General features: G+C 48.6%; 1 protein-coding gene across 2 annotated transcripts in view; it reads left to right on the forward strand.

The window, feature by feature from the left end:
- ALDH3A2 (aldehyde dehydrogenase 3 family member A2) overlaps window positions 1–27,087 on the forward strand; it is a 126,780-nt gene that overhangs the window by 21,231 nt on the left and 78,462 nt on the right. For both annotated transcript variants that reach the window (XM_075336248.1, XM_075336249.1), the window contains exons 2-3: window positions 16,194–16,363; window positions 16,696–16,927. In XM_075336248.1, coding sequence (XP_075192363.1) covers window positions 16,208–16,363; window positions 16,696–16,927 — 388 coding nt within the window. In that variant the 5' untranslated portion in view covers window positions 16,194–16,207. The remainder of the gene's footprint in view (window positions 1–16,193; window positions 16,364–16,695; window positions 16,928–27,087) is intronic.

Here is a 27,087-nt window from a genome sequence, read left to right on the forward strand (position 1 = left end):
GGCTATAGACAAATTTAAGAGAATCCTGAGTGTTTGGGTTCTGTTTCTGTATTCATCAGACTTTCACAGATCACTCTAAAGGGCACTTTACACGCTGTGATCTCGCTAGCGAGCGTACCCGCCCCTGTCTGTTGTGTGTCACGGGCAAATCGCTGCCCCTGGCGCACAACATCGCTTGCACCCGTCACATGGACTTACCTTCCCTGCGACGTCGCTCTGGCCGGCGAACCGCCTCCTTTAACACGGCAGCCGTCCAATAGAAACGGAGGGGCGGAGATGAACGGGCAGAAGATCCCGCCCACCTCCTTCCTTCCTCATTGCCGGTGGACGCAGGTAAGGAGATGTTCGTCGTTCCTGCGGTGTCACACGTACGGATGTGTGCTGCCGCTGGGACGACGAAACAACATCGTACCTGCAGTAGCAACGATATTATGAAAAGGAGTGAAGTGTCAACGATCAACGATTTTTTGACGTTTTTGCGATCGTTGATCGGCGCTCCTAGCGGTCACATGCTGCAATGTCGCTAACGACGCCGGATGTGCGTCACAAAAACCGTGACCTCGACGATATATCGTTAGTGATGTCGTAGCGTGTAAAGCACCCTTAAGGCTATGTGTCCACGGGACAATGTACCCACGGATATTTCCGCAGGTTGCCCGCAGCTGATCCCCGGAATCTGCAGCTATCCATTTCTGCGGGATTCGAGCATTTTTGCTGCAGTAAACCTGCAGGACAAGTGCGAAAATACCTGCGTATTTCCCGCCCTCTATCTTCATAGTGGAAAGGCAGGAATTCCCGCATGAATAATTAACATGCAGTTACGTGTGGCTGCAGGACATCCACCACTGCATATTCCGCAGCCGCACATACCGCAGCATTGATACAGCACTCCTCAAATCCCATAGGGTAACATGGGGAGTGTCTGTACTTGCGTAAACCTGCGGATTTATCTGGAATATCCAGATAAATCCGCAGGTTTTCCGCTGTAAAATCCAGACTTTTTTTTTTTTCTTTTTTCCTCCTGCTGCCACTGTGACGGGGTGTACATCAGAGCAAAGAGAGACAACAGGCCGAGGATGATCCAACAGGTTTACTACCAGGAATACAGGAACAGCACACGACAAGTCCAAATAAAACAGATTCGGGGGCACCTCCCGATAATCCAAAGTGCCAGATCACAACGTAATAGTCCTTTTCAGAGTCCCAGAAATCCCACACAATCCACTGGACGGCGAGGTCTGTCCGCAGATTCAGATCTCGCTCCCTTCCTCTTCAAAAACTCAACTCCCAACTGCATTTAGAAACAGGAGTGAATTGTCTGAGCTCGTGGGCCCGCCCCTCAAGGGTAGGGGTCTATGCAATGGTTGGGCCCACTAGAAGTTTCTAGAAGGTTGGCTCCGAGATGTCTACAGGTTTGTGTAGTTGGCGTTATCCACTGCTTACCAAACAATGAGAAGTTCCCCTGGCTGTGTGGACAAGAGATAATTGCATTATGGGCCCAGAGACACAGGAGATGGGGGGAAGGTATGGTTACTTACATCCCAAGACATTTCAAAGTGTTCAGTAAGTACAACCAAAGGAAAGTTACATCACATCCTGACATAGTATTACAGCATATACAGGGAGAGGGTAAATTACATCTTCACAATCCCTCCCCCTCCCAACTTGTGTACGTACTAGGGACCTCTACAGGTCACTGGTTAAGTACACACAGGCAGAGCGTTGCTTACATGTGGCTTCATGCAGCCACGAATTGGCATCGTAGCTCTCCCACATCATTGCCCAGGAGAACAGCTGCAGGCAGACCACCCATCACCCCAACCACACATCGCCGGACCCCAAAACCAAAGTTCAGATCCACAGTGGCTGTGGGAATAGTCCTCCATTGTCCACCAGCCAGTTCAATGACAATCCCAGGTCCTCTATGGATTGCCTCAGGCCGAACCACTCGGGGATCAGCCAGTGTGAGGAAAGCACCCGAGTCACAAAATCCAACAAGTCTCTGTCCATCCAGCACAACCTCCTGCAAGTGCTTACCTCGATGAGCAGAAGTCGTCATAACTGCGGGTCGCACCCCGTAAACTCCTGGTGGTGCAACATGGGGGGCTGAGTCACTAGGCCAGTCCTCACATAACGGTGCCACATCTTCCTCCATGGCACTGGGCTGTAAATAATTAACAATCCGATTGGGTGCAGGATCAGTCCTCATTTGAACAGCTGGGCAGGAGACTTGCCGATGCCCTGGCTGTCCACATTGATAGCATCTGAGCTGGGTCTCCCTCCATCCAAGGCGTCCTCTTGGGTAAGGGGTAGGGGAACTTGGAGGCCGGCTCCCACCTGAAGGTGCTGTAGGGGTTTGAGGATGATTCCTCCATGGCCTGGCTGGGCATGAGGCCTGCAAATGCCCGGGATGCCTACAAACATAACACCTGCGCTCTGTTACTTCCTCTCCCCGGCGTATTCCAGAAAGTGCAGTAGAAGCAACTGGAGGCACATTAACACGGGTATCAACATGTGGTGGCTTAGAGGAACGGGGAACAATGGGGACAGAATAACTGGTGGCATCCGGTGTTGTGGAGCTGTTAGGCGTCTCTCCATCCTCCAACAGAACCCTCCACTGAGGCTTGATGGTGAGAGCCTCATCAGCGAGAGCAGCAGCTTCCTCCACTGTCGCTGGTTTTCTCTCACGCACCCATTCCCGGATCTCAGCGGGGCACTGGGCAAAGAATTGTTCTTTTAGGATGACCTGCAGGAAGGTCTCCCAAGATAAGGCCTCCTCTGCCTCCAGCCAGCGATTACATATTTGTTTGAGTCTATGAGCATATATCTTAAAAGACACTTCCCCATCACAGGCTAAAGCACGGAACTGAGTCCTGTAAGTGTCTGGGGTCACAGCATAATGTTCTAGAATAGTCTGTTTAATATCCGCATACTCACAGTTCCACCGAGGGTCCATGGCTCTATAGGCTTCAGCAGCTCCCCCCTCTAGGAGCCCAACCAGATGCCGGACACGCTCCCTGTCCGGGACTTCCATTAATCGACACTGATGCTCAAAGTCCTGGAAGAAGCCCTCAATGTCGCCTGCAGCCTCATTAAACGGCTTAAAGTCTTTGCGGGACACCCTGGGAAGTTCCCTCATGATGGGTGCTGGGGTTACAGTCTGTCTGGAACCTCTCGCGGCTTCCACAGCGAGCTGCTTATCCAGCAATGCCATCTCCTCCATCCTGCGCTCCTTCTCTTCAGCTCCACGCATGGCCTCCCTCTTATCTTCTATGGTGGCCTCATCTCCAAGCAGTGCCATCTTTTCCTCGTACCACACAACCCATTGACTTTTTTGGGTATTCACCTCCAGCTCCCGTCTTTCCTCCCTTTGCTGTGAGGATCCTTCCTCCACGTCATTTTGCGAGCAGACTCCTTCTAGCGCCTCAATCAGCTGCTCCTTGGAGAGTCCTTTGAAACGAACTCCTACTTCACGGGCCTTTGATTGCAGGCTCCCCAAAGTCCAGGTCTTGTACTCTGCAGTGCTGGTTCCTGATGTTGAGCCATTGTCCTCCATTCCTTCTGCTCTGATCCCAGCGCTGCCAACTAGTTTGTGACGGGGTGTACATCAGAGCAAAGAGAGACAACAGGCCGAGGATGATCCAACAGGTTTACTACCAGGAATACAGGAACAGCACACGACAAGTCCAAATAAAACAGATTCGGGGGCACCTCCCGATTAATCCAAAGTGCCAGATCACAACGTAATAGTCCTTTTCAGAGTCCCAGAAATCCCACACAATCCACTGGACGGCGAGGTCTGTCCGCAGATTCAGATCTCGCTCCCTTCCTCTTCAAAAACTCAACTCCCAACTGCATTTAGAAACAGGAGTGAATTGTCTGAGCTCGTGGGCCCGCCCCTCAAGGGTAGGGGTCTATGCAATGGTTGGGCCCACTAGAAGTTTCTAGAAGGTTGGCTCCGAGATGTCTACAGGTTTGTGTAGTTGGCGTTATCCACTGCTTACCAAACAATGAGAAGTTCCCCTGGCTGTGTGGACAAGAGATAATTGCATTATGGGCCCAGAGACACAGGAGATGGGGGGAAGGTATGGTTACTTACATCCCAAGACATTTCAAAGTGTTCAGTAAGTACAACCAAAGGAAAGTTACATCACATCCTGACATAGTATTACAGCATATACAGTGAGAGGGTAAATTACATCTTCACAATCCCTCCACAGATTATCTTTTTTTTTTTTTTTTGAGACACCAGGGTGTGGATTTCCAGTTTCCAGAGAGCTTTAATCCTTCTGAGTTTAAGTTTTACTGGCTCTTAAAGGGACTCTGTCACCAGGTTTTTGCCACCTAATCTGAGAGCAGCATGATGAAAGAAAAGAGACCCTGATTCCAGCGATACGTCATTTACTCGCTGCTTAGTGTAGCTTTCATAAAATCACTGTTTAATTAGCAGGGGATTACCATTAGAGGACTACTTGGTGTGCTGCCATGTAGTCTAGCAGATACATGAGCTTGTTATAACCCTGATCTACATTCAAATAATGCTAGATCTACAGCAGAGGATACATTGATTTTATCGAAATGACAGCAAACAACTCAGTAAGTGACACATCGCTGGAAACAGGGTCTCTGTCTCTACATTATGCTGCTCTCAGAAGAGGTAGCAAAATCCTCGTGACTGAGTCCCTTTAAGCAGGCGAACACATCCGATAGCTATCAGTTTAACGCTAATTTTTACTATCCCTTGTTTCTCAATTTCTATCACACCTACGTGCTCAGCTAGGCATGCCTGTATTCTGAATGAAGAGAGTGAAGTAAACTACTGAGAGCTTATTTTTCATGAGAACACAAGGGATTGGCACGTTTAAATATAGTCACCTTATCTTTCTCTAACCCCATATCATCTGTCATTCGAAAGCTAGATGACTATCATTAATGGGTCTGCAGTCCTGCCAAAATCCAAGGGGTCTGCCAACGTTAATTTGATGTGTATGGAAAGCATAAAGGGATTGTCCAGTAAAAACAACTTATCACCTAGCCAGTGGATATTTGCTAACTTTCTGATCTGTGGGTGTACGTCGTCTGAGACCCTCACCGATGAACGTCGTTTTTTTTTTTTTGGGAGGGATCCCCCATTACAAAATCGAACAGCCCAACCATTGCTCCATTCTCTATGGCAGGGGTCCCCAAACTACGGCCCGCGGGCCGCATCCGGCCCCCGGAGGCCATTTACCCGGCCCGCCTCACAATTTCCTTGTGTTTTTTCAATTGCAAGCGCACAGGCGCTTACAATTGAAATAACCCGCCGAGCGCTACACGGGAAGTCTCGTTCCTGTGTAGACGCTCGGCACTCGTTGTCCGGACCTGGAATGATTACGTCATGACGCACGACGTGCTCATCTAGGCCTTACAGCCGAAGACAGAGGAGCCGGGACCACAGCGCGGGAGCGGCTGCAGTGGAAGGTAAAGCATAATTTCACTTTTGTTTTTTACTGGGCATGGAGGAGAATCAGAGAGCTGGATCTATATGGGGGATTGATGGGACCTATATGGGGGAGAGCTGGTCATATATGGGGAGAGTGCTGGACTTATATGGGGACAGAGTGCTGGACTTATATGGGGACAGAGTGCTGGACTTATATGGGGACAGAGTGCTGGACTTATATGGGGACAGAGTGCTGGACTTATATGGGGACAGAGTGCTGGACTTATATGGGGGCAGAGTGCTGGACTTATATGGGGGCAGAGTGCTGGACTTATATGGGGGCAGAGTGCTGGACCTATATGGGGACAGAGAAGCACATTTCAGAGGTGCACTGTGCTGTATTTGGGGGGTACAGTGTATGTAAGTGTTATATTTACTATTTCTTTATTTTGAATGTTGTATTTGTTCCCTTTTTGTTTTACTTTAAAATGAGATACGTGTAGTGTGCATAAGGATTTTCATAGTTTTTCTTATAGTCCGGCCCTCCAACGGTCTGAGGGACAGTGAACTGGCCCCCTGTGTAAAAAGTTTGGGGACCCCTGCTCTATGGAATGCCATCTAAAAGCTGAGCACAGCACTCTGCATCCCCATATAGAATCATTGTAGCAGAAGGCAAGCATGCGCAGTGACGCTCCTTTCCAAGTGGGATGAAAAAAAATTCCATTCTGCCTATTTGATGTCTGTTTAATCCATTGTACTCCTACCGTTATCACTAGAGATGGGCGGAATGTTCCTCGCAACCCTGGGGCATTGTCCAGATCAGTGGTGTCTAGCTGTGGACAGGAGCTGCGTGAATTTCTTTACCCGCTGAAATCCTGAGCTCAGCGTTGGATTCACCGGCCTGGCTTGATGTCATCTTTGTAGCGCACAGGTGGCATCTCACCAGCCCAACTAATCATAAGCCAAGCCTTGGATTTTGGAGGATAAGGAAATTCAAACCGTTCCTGTCCACGACCAGAAAGCACTGGTTGCGCAAAGCAATCTGCTCATCTTCCTTGATCACCTGTACTATGAATAGGTTATAGCTTCTCATCACACAACCTCTTGAAGTGTCTGAAATTGAAGGGAATTGTACTTATAGGGGTTTTTTTTCCCCCTGACTTTGTTACATCGATGTATGTCAGCCAGATGGCAGTGCTAAACCGTTCAATGTGGAAGGAAACCTTTTTCAATGTTGTGGAAAATATCCAGTACTCTGAAGCTGTGCTATACTACGAGCCATTTCTTTGTCGCTCCATTGGGAGACCCAGACAATTGGGTGTATAGGCTATGCCTCCGGAGGCCGCACAAAGTATTACACTAAAAGTGTAAAGCCCCTCCCCTTCTGCCTATACACCCCCGTGCTCCCACGGGCTCCTCAGTTTTTATGCTTTGTGCGAAGGAGGCAGACATGCACGCACAGCTCCACAGATTAGTCAGCAGCAGCCTATGTCGGATGGAAGAAAAGTGGGCCTATATAGGGCCCCCAGCATGCTCCCTTCTCACCCCACTCTTGTCGGCGGTGTTGTTAAGGTTGAGGTATCCATTGCGGGTACGGAGGCTGGAGCCCACATGCTGTTTTCCTTCCCCATCCCCCTTAGGGCTCTGGGTGAAGTGGGATCCTATCGGTCTCCAGGCACTGAGACCGTGCTTCATCCACAACTCCTGAGGAGCCTGCTGGATAGGAGCCGGGTATCGTTCAGGGACATGGCCCTGCTACTTTAAGGTACTCTGTGTCCCCGTTGGGACCGCGCATAGCAACATTCCAGCATTGCTGGGTGTGCTAGTGCACCGGGGACCGCGGCGCTGACCGCGTTTGTGCCATTACACACTGCAGCGTCGCTGAGTGTATTTGTGTATGGGGACTACCGCACTGACGGCCGCTGCCATTGTTTTTTACTGAGGCGCGGCTGGGACTGTTAGTGCGCCGGGACTCTGCGCCGGCCGCGCTTATACGGCGGCCGCGCTTATAACTCGAGTCCCCGGCTTTTGGGCCTAGTCTCTGTTTCTTCCCGCCCCCAGCCCTGCCAGTCAGGGGAAAGGCGGGACGCTGTACAACACGGCAGCACTGAGGGCTGGAGCATGCTTTGCATACTCCACCCCCCTCACTGTGCACAGTGAGGCACCAGCTCCGGCACTTTCTGGGTCACGCCCACGGCTCCCTCCTCTCCTCAGGACGCCGGCAGCCATTCCTGTCAGCCCCTTGGACGCTGCAGAGGGGAGACAAACTCTGGGGGACCCAGGCAGGGATTCTAGTAGCCACACAACCGCTTTAAGCGGGCGGTAAGCAGCACCTGAGGTGCTGGCCCCACTTGTGCAGAAGTGTGATTGTAGTTTATATGTTTACAGGCTATATGGTACACTGTATGGTGCACAGTTGTTTTCTGGCTATATACCCTGTTGTGTTGCTCAAAGGAGCAACAATATGTCGCCCACAAGAAGCAGGGGTGCCAAAACACAGGCTTACTATGCTGCCTGCTCCGCATGTATAACCTGGCTACCGGCAGGTTCCACTGACCCTCATTATGTGCACTGCTCGGCCCCTGTGGCAGTTACTCAGCCGGAGCCTCTGCTAAGGGGGGCCCAGGGGCAACAACCAGCTTGTCCACGTGACAGGGACGGAGTTTGCAGTTTTTACTGACAGACTTTCTGAGACTATAGCTAAAATACTAAAAGCTTTGCAGTCCAGACCGGTATCTCAGACCATGGGCACTGTGGAATCACTGTCCCCTAGTTCCCCTCAGTTGGAACAACAATGTCCCCCCGGGGTGTCTTATAGATCCCAGGGTGAGGTCTCTGACACGGACCGCTGTCCCAGACCGCCCAAGCGAGCTCGCTTGGAAATGCCCTCGACCTCATCACATTGTTCAGGGTCTCAGAGAGATGACTCTCTGTATGATGAAGCGGAGGTAGCTGATCAGGATTCTGATCCTGAGGCCGCTCTCAACCTTGATACTCCTGATGGGGACGCCATAGTGAATGATCTTATTGCGTCCATAAATAAGATGTTGGATATTTCTCCCTCAGCTCTTCCAGCAGAGGAGTCAGCTTCTCAGCAGGAGAAGTTCCGTTTCAGGTTCCCCAAGCGTACAGCGAGTATGTTTCTGGATCACTCCGACTTCAGAGAGGCAGTCCAGAAACACCGAGTTTGTCCAGATAAGCGTTTTTCCAAGCGCCTTAAGGATACACGTTATCCCTTCCCCCCTGACGTGGTCAAGGGCTGGACTCAGTGTCCCAAGGTGGATCCTCCAATCTCCAGACTGGCGGCTAGATCCATAGTTGCAGTTGAAGATAGCGCTTCACTCAAGGATGCCACTGCCAGACAGATGGAGCTCTGGTTGAAATCCATCTATGAGGCTATCGGCGCGTCTTTCACTCAACAGCATTCGCAGCAGTATGGGCACTCCAAGCTATCTCAGCGGGTCAAGCCCAAATTGGCGCACTCACACGTACGTCTGCGCCGCAAGTGGCTTACATAACCTCTCAAACGTCGGCATTTGCGTCCTACGCTATTAATGCTATCCTGGACTCTGCGAGCCGTACGGCGGTTGCAGCCGACAATTCGGTGGCATTACGCCTCACACCGCATCCTCGGTCGGTGGCAGGCTCTCCCTCTTCTGCGACACCTGGCTGCCGCAGGTAAAAGACCGATGGGTGAGAGACATTCTGTCTCACGGTTACAGGATAGAGTTCAGCTCTCGTCCTCCGACTCGATTCTTCAGAACATCTCCGCCTCCCGAGCGAGCCGATGCTCTTCTGCAGGCGTTGGACACTCTGAAGGTAGAAGGAGTGGTGATCCCTGTCCCTCTTCGGCAACAGGGTCACGGTTTTTACTCCAACCTGTTTGTGGTTCCAAAGAAGGACGGGTCTTTCCGTCCTGTCCTGGACCTAAAACTGCTCAACAAACACGTAAAGACCAGGCGGTTCCGGATGGAATCCCTCCGCTCCGTCATCGCCTCAATGTCCCAAGGAGTTTTCCTTGCATCGATCGATATCAAAGATGCTTATCTTCACGTTCCGATTGCTCCAGAGCATCAGCGCTTCCTGCGCTTCGCCATAGGAGACGAACACCTCCAGTTCGTGGCACTGCCGTTCGGCCTGGCGACAGCCCCCCGGGTTTTCACCAAGGTCATGGCTACAGTGGTCGCGGTCCTCCACTGCCAGGGTCACTCGGTGATCCCTTACTTAGACGATCTGCTGGTCAAGGCTCCCTCCCAAGAGGCATGCCAGCACAGCCTCAACGCTACTCTGGAGACTCTCCAGAGTTTCGGGTGGATCATCAATTTTCCAAAGTCAAATCTGACACCGGCCCAATCGCTGACATATCTTGGCATGGAGTTTCATACCCTCTCAGCGATAGTGAAGCTTCCGCTGAACAAGCAGCGTTCACTACAGACGGGGGTGCAATCTCTCCTTCAAGGTCAGTCACACCCCTTGAGGCGCCTCATGCACTTCCTGGGGAAGATGGTGGCAGCAATGGAGGCAGTCCCTTTCGCGCAGTTTCATCTGCGTCCTCTTCAATGGGACATCCTACGCAAATGGGACAGGAAACCGATGTCCCTCGACAGGAACGTCCATCTCTCTCAGGCAACCAAAGCTTCCCTTCGGTGGTGGCTTCTTCCCACTTCATTATCGAAGGGGAAATCCTTCCTACCCCCATCCTGGGCGGTGGTCACGACGGACGCGAGTCTGTCAGGGTGGGGAGCAGTTTTTCTCCACCACAGGGCTCAGGGGGTACGTGGACTCAGCAAGAGTCCTCGCTTCAGATCAATGTTCTGGAGATCAGGGCAGTGTATCTGGCCCTAAAAACGTTCCAGCAGTGGCTGGAAGGCAAGCAGATCCGAATTCGGTCGGACAACTCCACAGCGGTGGCATACATCAACCACCAAGGCGGGACACGCAGGCGGCAAGCCTTCCAGGAAGTCCGGCGGATTCTACTGTGGGTGGAAGCCACAGCCTACACCATATCCGCAGTTCACATCCCAGGCGTAGAAAACTGGGAAGCAGACTTTCTCAGTCGCCAGGGCATTGACGCATGGGAATGGTCCCTTCACCCGGACGGGTTTCAGGAGATATGTTGCCACTGGGGCATGCCGGACGTCGACCTAATGGCGTCCCGGCACAACAACAAGGTACCGACGTTCATGGCACGGTCTCAAGATCCCAGAGCTATGGCGGCAGACGCCTTAGTTCAGGATTGGTCGCAGTTTCAGCTCCCTTATGTGTTTCCTCCGCTGGCACTGTTGCCCAGAGTGTTACGCAAGATCAGGGCCGACTGCCGCCGCGTCATCCTCGTCGCTCCAGACTGGCCGAGGAGGTCGTGGTACCCGGATCTGTGGCATCTCACGGTCGGCCAACCGTGGGCACTACCAGACCGACCAGACTTGCTGTCTCAAGGGCCGTTTTTTCCATCTGAATTCTGCGGCCCTCAACCTGACTGTGTGGCCATTGAGTCCTGGATCCTAGCGTCTTCAGGATTATCTCAAGAGGTCATTGCCACTATGAGACAGGCTAGGAAACCAACGTCCGCCAAGATCTTCCACAGGACGTGGAAAATTTTACTGTCGTGGTGCTCTGCTCAGGGTTTTTTCTCCCTGGCCATTTGCCTTGCCCACTTTTCTGTCCTTCCTTCAATCTGGACTGGAAAAGGGTTTGTCGCTCGGCTCCCTTAAGGGACAAGTTTCAGCGCTCTCTGTGTTTTTCCAGAAGCGCCTAGCCAGACTTCCACAGGTACGCACGTTCCTGCAGGGGGTTTGTCACATCGTTCCTCCTTACAAGCGGCCGTTAGAACCCTGGGATCTGAACAGGGTGCTGATGGTTCTTCAGAAACCACCATTCGAGCCAATGAGGGATATTTCTCTCGCACGCCTTTCGCAGAAAGTGGTTTTCCTAGTAGCAGTCACTTCACTTCGGAGAGTGTCTGAGCTAGCAGCGTTATCGTGCAAAGCCCCTTTCCTGGTGTTTCACCAGGACAAGGTGGTTCTGCGTCCGGTTACGGAATTTCTCCCTAAGGTGGTATCCCCCTTTCATCTCAATCAGGATATCTCCTTACCCTCTTTTTGTCCTCATCCAGTTCACCAATGTGAAAAGGATTTGCACTTGTTAGATCTGGTGAGAGCACTCAGACTCTACATTTCTCGTACGGCGCCCCTGCGCCGCTCGGATGCCCTCTTTGTCCTTGTCGCTGGTCAGCGTAAAGGGTCACAGGCTTCCAAATCAACCCTGGCTCGGTGGATCAAGGAACCAATTCTCGAAGCTTACCGTTCTGCTGGGCTTCCGGTTCCCTCAGGGCTGAAGGCCCATCCTACCAGAGCCGTGGGTGCGTCCTGGGCTTTGAGGCACCAGGCTACGGTTCAGCAGGTGTGTCAGGCGGCTCCTGGTCGAGCCTGCACACTTTCACGAAACACTATCAGGTGCATACCTATGCTTCGGCGGATGCCAGCCTAGGTAGACGAGTCCTTCAGGCGGCGGTTGCCCACCTGTAGGAAGGGGCCGTTTTACGGCTCTATTACGAGGTATTATTTTACCCACCCAGGGACTGCTTTTGGACGTCCCAATTGTCTGGGTCTCCCAATGGAGCGACAAAGAAGAAGGGAATTTTGTTTACTTACCGTAAATTCCTTTTCTTCTAGCTCCAATTGGGAGACCCAGCACCCGCCCCTGTTTTTTAGTGTACACATGTTGTTCATGTTGAATGGTTTCAGTTCTCCGATATTCCTTCGGATTGAATTTACTTTAACCAGTTTATAATTTTTTCCTCCTTCTTGCTTTTGCACCAAAACTGAGGAGCCCGTGGGAGCACGGGGGGTGTATAGGCAGAAGGGGAGGGGCTTTACACTTTTAGTGTAATACTTTGTGCGGCCTCCGGAGGCATAGCCTATACACCCAATTGTCTGGGTGTCCCAATTGGAGCTAGAAGAAAAGGAATTTACGGTAAGTAAACAAAATTCCCTTCTTTTATTCTAAACTATTGTAGAAAATGGTTTATATGAGCTTAGTGTTGTTGTTGTATACGAACACTTCTTCTTTTTTTTTTTTTTTTTTTTTGTGGCTTTACGACTTTACTTACTAGTTTAACCCCTTTCCAACATTTCACATACCGGTATATCCTATTTTGCAGTGACTTCCCACAAATGGACGTACCGGTACTTCATGCAGGAAAATGATCACCATGTCAAAAGACACGGTGATCAGGTAAAGATGTCCGTGACAGCAGACAGTCTTTCTTCATTGCCTAGAAGGACAGTACCGCTCACTTCCCTCCCCCCTTCCCCCTCCATTCACCTCATTTTGTGATAATAAACCCTCCGAGATGACCCAGGACTGCAGATGAGCCAGCGATTACCGTTCGTGACCCCCTGTAGATGTTACAGACTGGAGAACATGGGCCTCAAATTCCTGATTTTGTGGTCCGATCAGGAATCCAATTTAACACTGCCGGCCTCACAGAAATTTACTTTTTCAAAGTCTTTCTCTGATTATTGTTTAAATCTGTAACGCCTCTGTCAGCGTCCCACATTGTCTAGCCCTCTTCTCCCAGCGGGGAGATCAGCACACTCACCCTCCTGGCTGCTCAGCAGCAGCGTCTGTTTCCGTCCCTCCTGCCAACTCCTGGGCCTGCACACTCCACACAGGTCTCTCGTGAGTGGGCTCAGGGTGTGTGCGCGCACACCTCCCTGCTTTTAAAGGGCCAGCGTGCTCTAACCCAGTAGTTCCTCTTAGCCTATGGCTGAGGCACTAGGTACTTAAGGCATCCTCCCCCTTTGGGAGGTGCCTGAGCAACGTGGCCTTACTGCTAGTTGTCACTTTCCCGTTCCCCATATCCAGTGTCCGCTACCTGTACTTACTGGACCAGTCTGAACCGACCCTCCAGTCAGGGGCATACATAGAAATCTTGGGGCCCCATAGTGGAATTTCAAATTGGGGTCCCACCCCTCCCCCCCAAAAATATATATATTTATATTTGGCTTGGTCACATGAGAGCATATCACAAAACTTTGAAGGCTTTGCAAAGTAATTTTCCTCCTATTGAGCACCTAGATTCTTTCATTGCACCCATAAAGTATTATGCCAACAAAAGTACCCCGCAAACACTGCACTATACGCCCACAGTGAATTTCTCTGCCGTACCATCCACACGCACAGTATGATGACCCTACTGTACCCCCCTTCAACTACCTCGACATTGAATGGTGACCCTGACATAGTATGATCCCCCAACTATGACCCCCACACAGCCCTCCATGCATTATAATGAACCTACATACAGTATAATGGACCTACATACAGTAACCTTCACACTGTATAATTGCTTGCATACATGGACAATTAAAGGATGACAGATGGAAATACAATAATATGTAAAAGGCCACTCAATATAGCAATCCAAAAATAAAAAGGACTGAGTTTCTTAGGGCCATACATAATAGTGAAGAAATAAATAGTGCACCCAATAGTGTGTATAAATATTTATTGTGAACAATAATCATACAAATAGGGGCACTGTCATAAAGATGAATTATAAAAATATGACAGTGATTAGAGTACAGAACATCAGAGATTTCCCATCCAAGGACCTCGACAGCACATATATCATAAAGTGTTTAAGCAATATTAATACACATTACAAAGGGTTAATGCAAAGGTAGAATCCTACAAGATATATCCAGGACACAATCCATTTCCTGTGTACAAATTAGAACAAGTGCTTACCCATATTAGATGCTAGTGCAGTCGCCGTATCAACGGTCCGGTGAGAAAGAAGGGGAAGCCCTTGCTTGCATACAGTATAATGGTCCTCAAATAGCCCTCCATAGAGGATAAAGGCTCCCTCATAGCCCTCGAAATAGTAGAATGGCTTCCACAAAGCCCTTCAAACATTATATTGTCTCCACATAGCCTTCCATATAGTATAATACACCTCATAGTCCTCTATATAGTAATGGGCCCCACATAGTCCTCCATATAGTATAATGCTTCTCATAGCCCTCCATGTATTATAATGCGCAACCCAATACCCCCCCCCATATAATATAATACACCCGCATACTCCTCCATGTATTATGATGCACTCCATAGCCCTCCATGTATTATGATGGACCCCCATAGTCCTCCATATATTATAATGCACCTTCCATAGCCCTCCATGTATTATGCACCCCCATAGTCCTCCATGTATTATAATGCACATACCCCATAGTCCCCTATATTATATATAATGCATCCCCATAGTCCTTTATGTATTATAATGCACACCGCCATAGTCCCCCTACAGTACACCATATATTATAATGTTTCCCTTATCGTCTTTTGGCCACTATGTGGTCATTGATTTAAAAAAATATTCACCTCTCTTCAGTCCCCGACCTCTTCCAATCGCTGTGAGAGCAGTACAAAGTGCTGCTTGTTTCTCCACAGAGGCTTGCAGTAGTGATGTCATCACTCTTTCTGCGCTGAGACATCAGAGCTCAAATACAGCAGGGAAGGATGCTTTCAACTGCATCTATCATGCCGATACAATTGAAAGTGCGATGACTGGCGGGAGGCCGGCTCTGGCACCAAGCCAACTGACTCACTGGCCCCATAGTGGCTGCGTGGTCTGCTGACATTGGTGGTATGCCACTGCATCCAGTCTGCACCAGCCGTCTTGTCTGCACCTAAACAACACATTTTGGGGTCCATTTTCTCCTGTTAAAACTGTGAAAATCAAAACTTTGGGACCAAAGGAACATTTTTGTGGTAAAAATGTATTTTCTCATTTTCACGGTTCAACGTTATAATTCTATGAAGCACCTGGGGGTTCAAGGTGCTCACCACATCTCTAGATAAATTCCTTGATGAGTGTAGTTGCCAAAATGGGATGATTTGTGGGGGTTTCAGCTGCATATGGGGCTCTGCAAATGTGACATGGTGTCTATCTATTGCAGACAATTTTGCACTCTAAAATTCAGTTGGTGCTCCTTCCTTTCCTAGCCCTGCCGTGCGTCCAAACAGTAGTATTCCACCACACATGGGGTTTCTGCTTACTTGGGGGGAGGAAAAAATGGACCATACAGTTTGCTGTGCAATTTCTCCTGTTACCCTTGTGAAAATAAAAAATGTGGGTTAAAGCAATATTTTTATGAGAAAAAGTAACATTTTAATTTCTTTCCACATTGCTTTAATTCCTGTGAAGAACCTAAAGGATTAATTAACTTTTTGATTGGGCTTTTGAGTACTTTGAGGGATGCAGTTTTAGAATGGTGTCACTTTTGGGTATTTTCTGTCTTATAGGCCTCTCAAAGTCACTTCAAAGCGGTATAGTCCCTAAATAAATAAAAAAAATATTTTGTAAATTTTTGTTGAAGAAATTAGTGACATTTTTTTAACTCAAATAATGTTTCACAAATGCTGATGTAAAGTAGACGTGGGGGGGATTTGTTTTTTTGTTAAACTATTTTGGGTGCTATAACTCTCCCTGGTTTAAGGTTTAATTGAGAAATTTTCAAATTTTTCTAAAATTCCAATATTTTCATAAAAAAAAAAATATTGACCTAAATTTACCACTAACATATATAAAGTACAATGTGTCATGAAAAAAAGCTTTCCAGATTACCACATAAAGTGACAGTGGACAAAATTGTAAAATTTGGCTTTGTCAGCGTGGTGACAACAGAATTGGGGGTGAAGGTGTTAATTGTCTTTATTGCCAATTTTCATTTAACTTTTTATATTCTCTTTTTTTTCCCCCTAGATTTACTAAACAGCATGATGAAAAAGATTGTAAACTCGGCAAGGCAAGCATTTGCCACTGGGAAGACTCGCTCGTTGGACTTCCGGTTACAACAGCTAGAGGCCATGAAGAAAATGATCATCGAGAATGAGACTGCGATAAAGGAAGCCTTAAAAGCTGACTTACACAAGGTTCTTTAGTAATTGTGTTTATTGGCTGATCGTCTCCATAACTATGTATGCACATACTTTGTGCTTGATGCAGGGTTATAAAATGATACTTTAAAAAGTGGTATTTGTTAGCGGTCAAACCTGCTCATTATTGGAAGGGAGATATTTCTCATGTTCCGTAATTCATATCCCTGGGAGAGATTTATGTAGAATGAGAAGTACCTTTTATTACCTGAAACATTTTCATTTAGGTGGTTATAGGTTTTATGTTTGCTAAATGAAAATTGTATTGGAGCAGAGCCATGCTTTTTTGGTCTTGTTTTAAGATGTAACTATGTTTTGTTTTTTTGTAGAATGCTTATGCTTCGTATTCTTATGAGATCATGGGTCTTTTGAATGAACTTGAGCTGTCTATTGACAATCTCCATAATTGGACTGCCCCACAACATGTGAAAAAGAACATTTTGACACTGCAAGATGACGTGTACATCAACTATGAGCCTCTTGGTGTTGTCCTCGTCATTGGAGCTTGGAACTACCCCCTCGTCGTCCTTCTGCAGCCGGTGGTGGGGGCCATTGCAGCAGGTACATTTTGTAATATTATTACTATTGGTCCTTATTTACCAAGATGATCTGGAATGGCACATCTTTGTAAATTTTTTTTTTATTATTAAATACATAAAATGGTGAAATCACTAAAGTCAATATGTCCAACATATTGTCACCTGGTTGCCAATGTCAGCTACTGACTTGTTGACTTGTATAACTTCTTCAAACCAAGAAGGTGGAAAGACACTGCACGAGACCAGGGCACACCTGTCATTGCACCAGGGTGCACCCAATTATATTGATTATTGTTGATAGTGGTGCGCTCAACTTTTCTCCTTTCGACTAGTATGACTTCAACAACACATATTGAGAAATGCTTAATCCAACACTTTCAAGCCCATTAAAACCACGTTTTATTGATCAGTTCTTAAAATGAGCTGATCTTAAAAAAAAAAAAAAAAAAAGTCATGGCCTAAAGTGTTGGCACCCTTTAAAATTGTTCAAGAAAATGAAGTATTTCTCTAAGAAAATTATTGCAGTTACACATGTTTTGTTATGCACATGTTTATTTCCTTTGTGTCTATCGGAACAACAAAAAAAAAAAACCTGAGGAGAAAAAAAGGTCAAACTGGGCATAATTTCACATAAAACCTCAACCATGGGCCCGACAAAATTGTTGGTACGTCTTCAAAATTGTGGGTTAATAATTTTTTCAAGCACGTGATGTTTTTTTTTTTGTTTGTTTGTTTTTTTTAAATTTTTAACATCACAAAAAGCACTGAATCAGCTCAGAAACATAAAGCAATCATTTTAAAACGATATTCCTAAAACTGAACTGTATAGTTCCCAGAGTGACAAAACTCTTGTCTGATATTGATCGTTTCAATAAGAAAGACAATATCATTCTCCAATTTTCAAGAATAATATTGTTCTATTACTTATCGTGATGGGGATAACCCCAACTTTAACACAAGGAAAGAGACTAGAGAGTGGGAAACAGAAATGGGGAAAATAAGAGCACGCAATATTTGTTCAAACTCACTTGTGGCAAGTAACAGGTGTGGGCAATATGAAACGCACACCTAAAACCAGATAAAAAGGGAGATGTTGACCTAATCTTTGCATTGTCTTAATGTATGTGCCACACTAAGCATGAGAAACAGAGGAGAAGATAACTGTCTGAGGATTTGAGAACCAAAATTATTGAAAAATCTCAGCAATCTGAAGTTACAAGTCCATCTCCAGAGATCTTGATGTTTCTTTTACCCACAGTGCGCAACATAATCAAGAACTATGCAACCCCTGGCACTGTAGCTAATCTCCCTGAACGTGGATGGCAGAGGAAAATTGATAAAAGTTGCAACATAGGATAGTCTGGATGATAGATAAGCAGCCTCAGTCAAGTTCCAAAGAAATTCAAGCTGTCCTGAAGGCTTAGGGTGCATCAGTGTCAGAGAAAACTATCCGTCGACATTTGAATGAAATTAAACGCTAGGCAGGAGACCTCACTGCTGACACACATTAAAAAGCTAGACTGCAGTATGCCAAAATCCTTCTGGGAAAGCATATTGTGGACAAGATACCTACAGTCAAATCTAGTGGAGGTTCAAAGTTGTTTTGGGGTTATTTTGCTGCCTTTAGCACTAGGTGCCTTGACTGTGTGTATGGCACCATGAAATCTGAAGATTGGCAAACTATTTTGGGCTACAATATAGTACACAGTGTCAGAAAGCTGGGATTGCGTCCTGGATCCTTCTAGCAGAACAATGACCCCAAACATACTTCAAGAAGCACCCAGAAATGAATAGAAACAAAGTGCTAGAGAGTTCTGAAGTGGCAGCAATGAGTCTGGATCTAAATCCAATTGAACATCTGTGGAGAGATCTTAATATTGCTGTTAGGACCCTTCAAATATGAGAGACCTGAGCAGTTCACAAATTCCAGTTGAGAGATGTAAGAAGAGTGTTGATAGTTTTAGAAAGCGATTGATTGGAGTTATTTATATAAAAAGATGTGCAACCAAATATTTAGTTGAGGGAGCTAAAAATTTTGCCCAGCCCATTTGGGGGTTTTGTAGGTTTTGAATGAAATTATGCCAATTTTCTTTTTTTTTTTTGCAAATTTCTTGTAGAAATCCTTCATTTTCTGGAACAATTTCCAACACTTTTCACTTTTGGCCATTACTTTATGGAAACCGTTTGCATTTTTCAAACCTAACTTCTTAGCTTACTAAATATAACTTAAAGCATTTGCTTCAGGGCCAGTGATGTTATGTCTACAAATATGTGGCTGCTCACTTGTGCAAATGACGGTTATTGCACAATTTGAATAAGCCAGGTGGGTGATGCCTTTGGCGCACACACACACACACACACACACACACACACACACACACACACACACACACACACACACACACACACACACACACACACACACACCACCCCCCCCCCCCCCCCGCATATATCTCATATATCTTTAAACCTGCTTTTACTGATCCCGCTCGTTGCCCGATGGGGAAGTGAGTAGTGACAGATTTCCCTAACGGGAGGAGTGAGGGCAAAAGTGACAAAAAAAAAAGAGAGGGAGGTCCATGTAGTGAGCTTTCAGTCTTTTACCGCACTTAAGAGCTGGAATCACAGTTACACTGTTTAGTACCGCTGTATAATTTCCTCCACACTGCTATTGTCTTTGGGTTAACTAAGGAATTAAGAGTAGTAATGACTCTGTGTGCTGTGCTTTTTATGGGAGATATCATATCAGCTTATGAAGCAATGATATAATTCATGCGTGGAAGGTGGAGGCAGAGATCAATGTATGACACATTTCCTTAGATTGCGTTAGCAGTATTCAATCTCAAATGTTAAAAATAGTCTATGACTAACAACACTTGGGAGTTCGAAATGCATATGGCGGCCATGTGTCAAATTCTATAAGATTTTTTTTTTTTTTAAAGAACTTTTAGTGAAGATGAAAATAAACTGATTTCTTTGTCGCTCCATTGGGAGACCCAGACAATTGGGTGTATAGCTACTGCCTCCGGAGGCCACACAAAGTATTACACTCAAAAGTGTAAGGCCCCTCCCCTTCTGGCTATACACCCCCAGTGGGATCACTGGCTCACCAGTTTTGTGCTTTGTGCGAAGGAGGTCAGACATCCACGCATAGCTCCACTGTTTAGTCAGCAGCAGCTGCTGACTATGTCGGATGGAAGAAAAGAGGGCCCATACTAGGGCCCCCAGCATGCTCCCTTCTCACCCCACTTTTGTCGGCGGTGTTTGTTAAGGTTGAGGTACCCATTGCGGGTACGGAGGCTGGAGCCCACATGCTGCTTTCCTTCCCCATCCCCTTTCGGCTCTGGGTGAAGTGGGATCTTACCGGTCTCCAGGCACTGAGGCCGTGCTCCATCCACAGCTCCTGGGAATCTGCTGGACATGGAGCGGAGTATCCTCAGGGACATGGCCCTGCTACGTTGAGGTACTCTGTGTCCCTGTGGGGACCGCGCACGGACACACGGCAGCATTGCTGGGTGTGTTAGTGCGCCAGGGACGGCGGCGCTGCCCGCACTAGTGCCATCGCACACTACAGCTTGCTGGGTGTGTTAGTGTATTAGGGGACTACCGCGCTAACCGCCGTTGCCATTTTTATTTCGGGCGCGGCTGGGACTTGTGGTGCGCCGGGGACTTCCGCGCCGACCAAGGCTTATATGCCGGCCGCGCTTATCACTCGAGTCCCCGGCTTGCGCGGCCTAGTCTCACTTCGTTTCCGCCCACAGACCTGCCAGTCAGGGTAGGGGCGTGACGCTGCACAGCACGGCAGCGCTGAGAGCTGGAGTATGCTTTGCATACTCCACCCCTCTCACTGTGTGCACTGTGAAACCGGCAACGCTGAGAGCTGGAGTATGCTTTGCATACTCCACCCCTCTCACTGTGTACGCTGTGAAGCCGGATTCCCGCATTTTCTCAGGCACGCCCACGGCTTCCTCCTCTACACAGGACGCCGGCAGCCATTCTTGTCAGTGTTTTCTGTAGCGACAGAGGAGACAAGTTTAGGAATCCCTGGCAGGGATTTGGAGAGTCACACAACCGCTGTGACCAGGCGTTAAGCAGCACCTGTGGGGCTGACTCCACTAGTGCCGAAGTGCACATATACATATATGCTTATTCACTATGCATTGCACTATTTAGCTGCATTTTTGTATATACCCTCCTTGATTGTGCGGAGGACATAACAGCATATTGTCTGTGTAAAACAGAGGTGCAGAAGCACATGTTTTCTATGCAGCCGGTACAGCATGTACGGCTATATGGCCGGCAGTGTACATAGACCCCCATTGTATACTACGGAGTCTCTGCTAATCGTCCAGGACATGGGGACGGAGCCTGCAGTTTTTACTGACAGATTTTCTGAGACTATGGCTATGATACTAGAAGCCTTGCAGTCCAGACAAGTCTCTCAAATCCATGGCCACTGTTCATTCATTATCCATGGTCCCCCTCAGTGGGAACAACTTTGAGCTCCGAGGGTGTCATGTGCTTCCCAGAGTGACGGCTCTGACACGGACGACAGTCCCAGACAGCCTGAGAGGCTCACTATGAGCGGCCCTCGACTTCATCACACTAGTCAGGGTCCCAGCAAGCGGACTCTGTGTGATGTGGCGGAGGTAGCTGCTCAAGATCTAATCCTGAGACCGCTCTCAATCTGGATACACCTGATGGTGACGCCATAGTCAATAATCTCATAGCGTCCATCAATAGAATGTTAGTTATTTCTCCCCCAGCTCCTCCAGTGGAAGAGTCAGCTTCATAGCAGGAGAAATTCCATTCACGTATCCCAAGCGTAAATTAAATACTTTCCTTGACCACCCTGACTTTACACAGGCAGTCCAGGAACACCACGCTTATCCAGTTAAGCGCTTCTCCAAATGGCTGAGGATACACGTTATCCCTACCCCCTGACGTGGGCAATGGCTGGACCCAGTGTCCCAAGGGGCATCCTCCAATCTCCAGCTTGCAGCTAGATCCATAGTTGCAGTGGAAGATGGGGCTGCACTTAAAGATGCCACTGACAGACAGAGGGATCTCTGGTCGAAATCCATCTATGAGGCTATCGGCGCGCTGTTAGCTCCAGCATTCGCAGCCGTAGAGGCACTCCAAGCTACTTCAGCTTGTCTTACACAGATGGACACGGTCACACGTACATCTGTTCCGCAAGTGTCATCCTTAACCGCTCAAATGTCTGCATTTGCGTCTTATGCGATTAATGCTGTCCTAGACTCTACGACCCGTACGGCAGTGGCGTCCGCTAACTCCGTGGTTTTACGCAGTGCCTGGGTGTTAACTGAATGGAAGGCAGATTCTGCTTCCAAAAAAGGGCTTAACCAGTTTGCCTTGTTCTGCTGACCGACTGTTTAGTGTGCGTGAGATGTAATCATTAAACAGTTCAAGAGTAAGGATTCTTCCTTACCTCAGCCCAGACAAAACAAACCCCAACATACCAAGGGACAGTCGGGGTTTTCGGTCTTTTCAAGGCTCGGGCAGGTCCCATTTCTCCTCGTCCAAAGAGGACTCAAAAGGATCAGAGGAGCTCAGTTTCTTGGCGGGCTCAGTCACGCCCAAAAAAGACAGCCTGAAAACCCGCTTCCAAGAGGCTTCCTCATGACTTGCGGCCTCCTCTCTCCGCATCCTCGGTCGGTAGCAGGCTCTCCCGCCTTGGCGATATTTGGCTGTCACAGGTCAAAGACCGCTGGGTGAGAGACATTCTGTCTCACGGGTACAGGATAGAGTTCAGTTCTCGTCCTCCAACTCAATTCTTCAGAACTTCTCCACCTCCCGACCGAGCCGATGCTCTTCTGCAGGCGGTGGGCACTCTAAAGGCACAACGAGTGGTGACCCCCGTTCCTCTTCAGGAACAAGGTCACGGTTTTTACTCCGAATTATTTGCGGTGCCAAGAAAGGACGAGTATTTCCGTCCCGTTCTGGATCTAACACGGCTCAACCAGCTCGTGAACACCAGGCGGTTCCGGATGTAATCCCCCCGCTCCGTCATCGCCTCAATGTTTCAAGGAAATTTCCTAACATCGATGGACGTCAAGGATGCTTATCCCCACGTGCCGATTGATCCAGAGCTCCAGCGTTTCTACGCTTTGTTATAAGACGCGAACACCTTCAGTTCGTAACTCTGCCTTCCGGCTGGCGATAGCCCCACGGGCCTTCGCTAAGGTCATGGCAGCAGTAGTACCAGTCCTGCAATCTCAAGGTCACTCTGTGATCCCGTATTTGGGAGATCTACTTGTCAAGGCACCCTCTTAAGGAACATGCCAACACAGCCGAACGTTGCGCTGGAGACTCTCCAGAGTTTCGGGTGGATCATCAACTTTTCCAAGTCAGATCCGACCCCGGGCCAATCACTAACATATCTAGGCATGGAGTTTCATACTCTCTCAGCGATAGTGAAGCTTCCGCTAGACAAACAGCGTTCACTACAGACAAGGCTGCAATCTCTCCTTAGGATCAGTCGCACACATTGAGACGCCTCATGCACTTCTCACGTAAGATGGTAGCAATGGCGGCAGTCCCTTTCGCGCAGTTTCATCTGCGTCCACTACAATGGGACATTCTCCGCCAATGAGACGGGAGGTCGACGCCCATCGACAGAGACTTCTCCCTTTCTCAGGCGGCCAAAGAATCTCTACGGTGGTGGCTTCTTCCCACCTCATGGTCAGAAAAAAGGTCCTTCCTACCCCCATCCTGGGCGGTAGTTACGACAGGCACGAGTCTATCAGAGTGGGGAGCAGTTTTTTCTCTACCACAGGGCTCAAGATACGTGGATTCAGCAAGAGTCCACCCTTCAGATCAATGTTCTGGGAATCAGAGCAGTGTATCTTGTCCTACAAGCCTTCCAGCAGTGGCTGAAAAGCAAGCACATCCGAATTCAGTCGGATATCTCCACAGCGGTGGCATACATCAACCACCACGGAAGAACACGCAGCCGGCAAGCCTTCCAGGAAGCCGGCGGATTCTGACGTGCGTGGAAGACACGGCATCCACCATATCCGCAGTTCACATCCCAGGCGTGGTAAACTAGGAAGCAGACTTCCTCAGTCGCCAGGGTATGGACGCAGGGGAATAGTTTCTTCACCCGGACGGGTTTCAGGAGATCTGTCGCCGCTGCGGGATGCCGGACGTCGACATAATGGCGTCACGGCACAACAACATTGTCCCGGCTTCATAGCACAGTCTCACGATCATCGAGCTCTGGCGGCGGACGCCTCAGTTCAACATTGGTCGCAGTCCCGGCTACCTTATGTGTCCCACCTCTGGCATTGTTGCCCAGAGTGCTGCGCAAGATCAAGTCCGACTGTCGCCGCGCCATCCTCGTCGCTCCAGATTGGCCGAGGAGGTCGGGGTTCCCGGATCTGTGGTACCTCACGGTAGGCCAACCGTGGGCACTACCAGACCGACCAGACTTGCTGTTTCAAGGGCCCTTTTTTCCATCTGGACTCTGCGGCCCTGAATATGACGGTGTAGCCATTGAGTCCTGGATCCTAGCGTCTTCAGGATTATCTCAGGAGTGGTTGTCACCATGACGCAGGCCAAGAAACCAACGTCCGCCAGGATCTACCACAGATCGTGGAAGATATTCTTATCTTGGTGCTCTGCTCAAGGAGTTTCTCCCTGGCCATTTGCATCGCCTATTTTTCCTTCCTTCCTACAATCTTGGTTGGAAAATGGTTGGTCGCTCAGCTCCCTTAAGGGACAAGTCTCAGCGCTATCTGTATTTTTTCAGAAACGCCTAGCCGACTTCCGCAGGTACGCACGTTCCTGCAGGGAGTTTGTCTTCTCATCACTCCGTACAAGCGGCCGTTAGAGCTCTGGAGTCTGAACAAGGTTCTAATGACTCTCTTGAAGCCGCCTTTCGAGCCTTTGAAAGTTGTTTCCCTTTTCCGTCTTTCACAGAAAGTGGCCTTTCTAGTAGCGGTCACGTCTCTTCAGAGAGTGTCCGAGCTAGCAGCGCTGTCATGCAAATCTACATTCCTGGTCGTCACCAGGACAAGGGGGTTCGGCGTCCGATTCCGGACTTTCTCCCTAAGGTGGTATCCCACTTTCATCTCAATCAAGATATCACCTTACCTTCTTTGTGTCCTCATCCAGTCCATCAATTGGAAAAGGATTTGCATCTGTTGGATCTGGTGAGAGCACTCAGGATCTACATTCCCGCACGGCGCTCCTGTGCCGCCCGGATGCACTCTTTGTCCTTGTCGCTGGTCAGCGTAAAGGGTCGCAAGCTTCCAAATCCACCCTGACTCGGTGGATCAAGGAACCAATTCTTGAAACCTACCGTTCTGCTAGGCTCCCGGTTCCCTCAGGGCTGAATGCCCATTCTACCAGAGCCGTGGGTGCGTCCTGGGCATTACGGCACCAGGCTACGGCTCAGCAGGTGTGCCAGGCACCTACCTGGTCGAGTTTGCACACTTTTACCAAGCATTATCAGGTGCATACCTACGCTTCGGCAGACGCCAGCCTAGGTAGACAAGTCCTTCAGGCGGCGGTTGCCCACCTTTACGAAAGGGCTGTTTGACGGCCCTACCACGAGGTATTCTTTTACCCACCCAGGGACTGCTTTTGGACGTCCCAATTGTCTGGGTCTCCCAATGGAGCGACAAAGAAGAAGGGAATTTTGTATACTTACCGTAAATTCCTTTTCTTCTAGCTCCAATTGGGAGACCCAGCACCCGCCCTGTTTTCTTAGGGTTTTTTTCGGTACACATGTTGTTCATGTGAATGGTTGCAGTTCTCCGATGTTTCTTCGGATTGAATTGGTCTTTAAACCAGTTATTGGCTTTCCTCCTTCTTGCTTTTGCACTAAACTGGTGAGCCAGTGATGCCACTGGGGGTGTATAGCCAGAAGGGGAGGGGCCTTTTGAGTGTAATACTTTGTGTGGCCTCCGGAGGCAGTAGCTATACACCCAATTGTCTGGGTCTCCCAATTGGAGCTAGAAGAAAAGGAATTTACGGTAAGTATACAAAATTCCCTTCTTTATTATTTCTACCGGTGCTGGGCTACAAAATTCTTTCTCCATTACTTAGTGCTTGGGGAACCAGCCTGGAGTTACCCTAACTGATATTGTTGTTTTGTGTTTTTCAACTTTAGTGGTGAACTGATATTTTTTTTTTTTTATTTTAAAGTACCAAGCAGCTAGTCTCCTACCCACAGCTCCAAGTCCATTGCAAATTAAGAGACTGGTGCAAATGCTATATACGTTTCAATTTGTGACACATGATAGTTATTCCTCATATACACACAGGACAGTTTTCTTTATCGTTCCTATGGGAGACCCAGACAATGGGTGTTTAGCTTCTGCCTCCGGAGGACACACAAAGTACTACACTTAAAAGTGTAGCTCCTCCCTCTGAGCTTATACACCCCCTGGAGAACCAGATCTAGCCAGTTTATCGCTTTGTGTTCAGGAGGCATACATCCACACATGCATTCTCATCTGATTTTTGATTTTTGGAAAGAGTTTGAAGAAAAGCGGGTCCTAGTCTGGACCCCCGGCATGTCCCTTCTCACCCCACTGTGTCGGCGGTGCTGTTAAGGTTGATTCCAAGGCTGGAGCCTTACATGCCGCGCTCCTTCACCATCCCTCCTGGGCTCTGGCTTGAAGTGGGAGCCAGCACGGTTCTCCATGCTTGGCAGGAGACCGGTCTCCATCCGCAGCCCTTCAGGATCCTGCTGGACCGGAGCACTCATCCCCAGGGACTTGGAACCCTGCGTCTCAGCAAGCTAAGTACCTGAGACGTTTATATATTGGGGGTCCCTGTACTTTATTGTTGTGGGAGAGTGTGCTGATTGTGTTTTATGACATTTCCGGCGGGTTCTCTGGCTGTCGCCTGAGAACCGCGCCGATGGTGCCTGCGCGCCGGCCGCACCGCTCAAATTTATGCCCTGGCTTCGCCGGAGGCCTAGATTCGGTTTCTCTGCCCTTGCATGTCATTCATGCAGAGGGACAGGCTCGGCTCCGCCCGGCGGCCGTTCTGCACAGGGGAGGGACACTCCTCACTGCAATGTATGTTCCCTCCCCTGTAGGTCTCTATGGCCCTCCAGATCCCGCTCCTTAAGCAAGTCCCGCCCCCTCTCTTCGCTCCGGCAGCCATTTTCTCAGCGTTCCCCCTGCGATCAGTCATTGCAGCACT

The sequence above is a fragment of the Anomaloglossus baeobatrachus genome, chromosome 2 (assembly GCF_048569485.1).
Source record: "Anomaloglossus baeobatrachus isolate aAnoBae1 chromosome 2, aAnoBae1.hap1, whole genome shotgun sequence".
Taxonomy (NCBI): Eukaryota; Metazoa; Chordata; class Amphibia; order Anura; family Aromobatidae; genus Anomaloglossus; species Anomaloglossus baeobatrachus.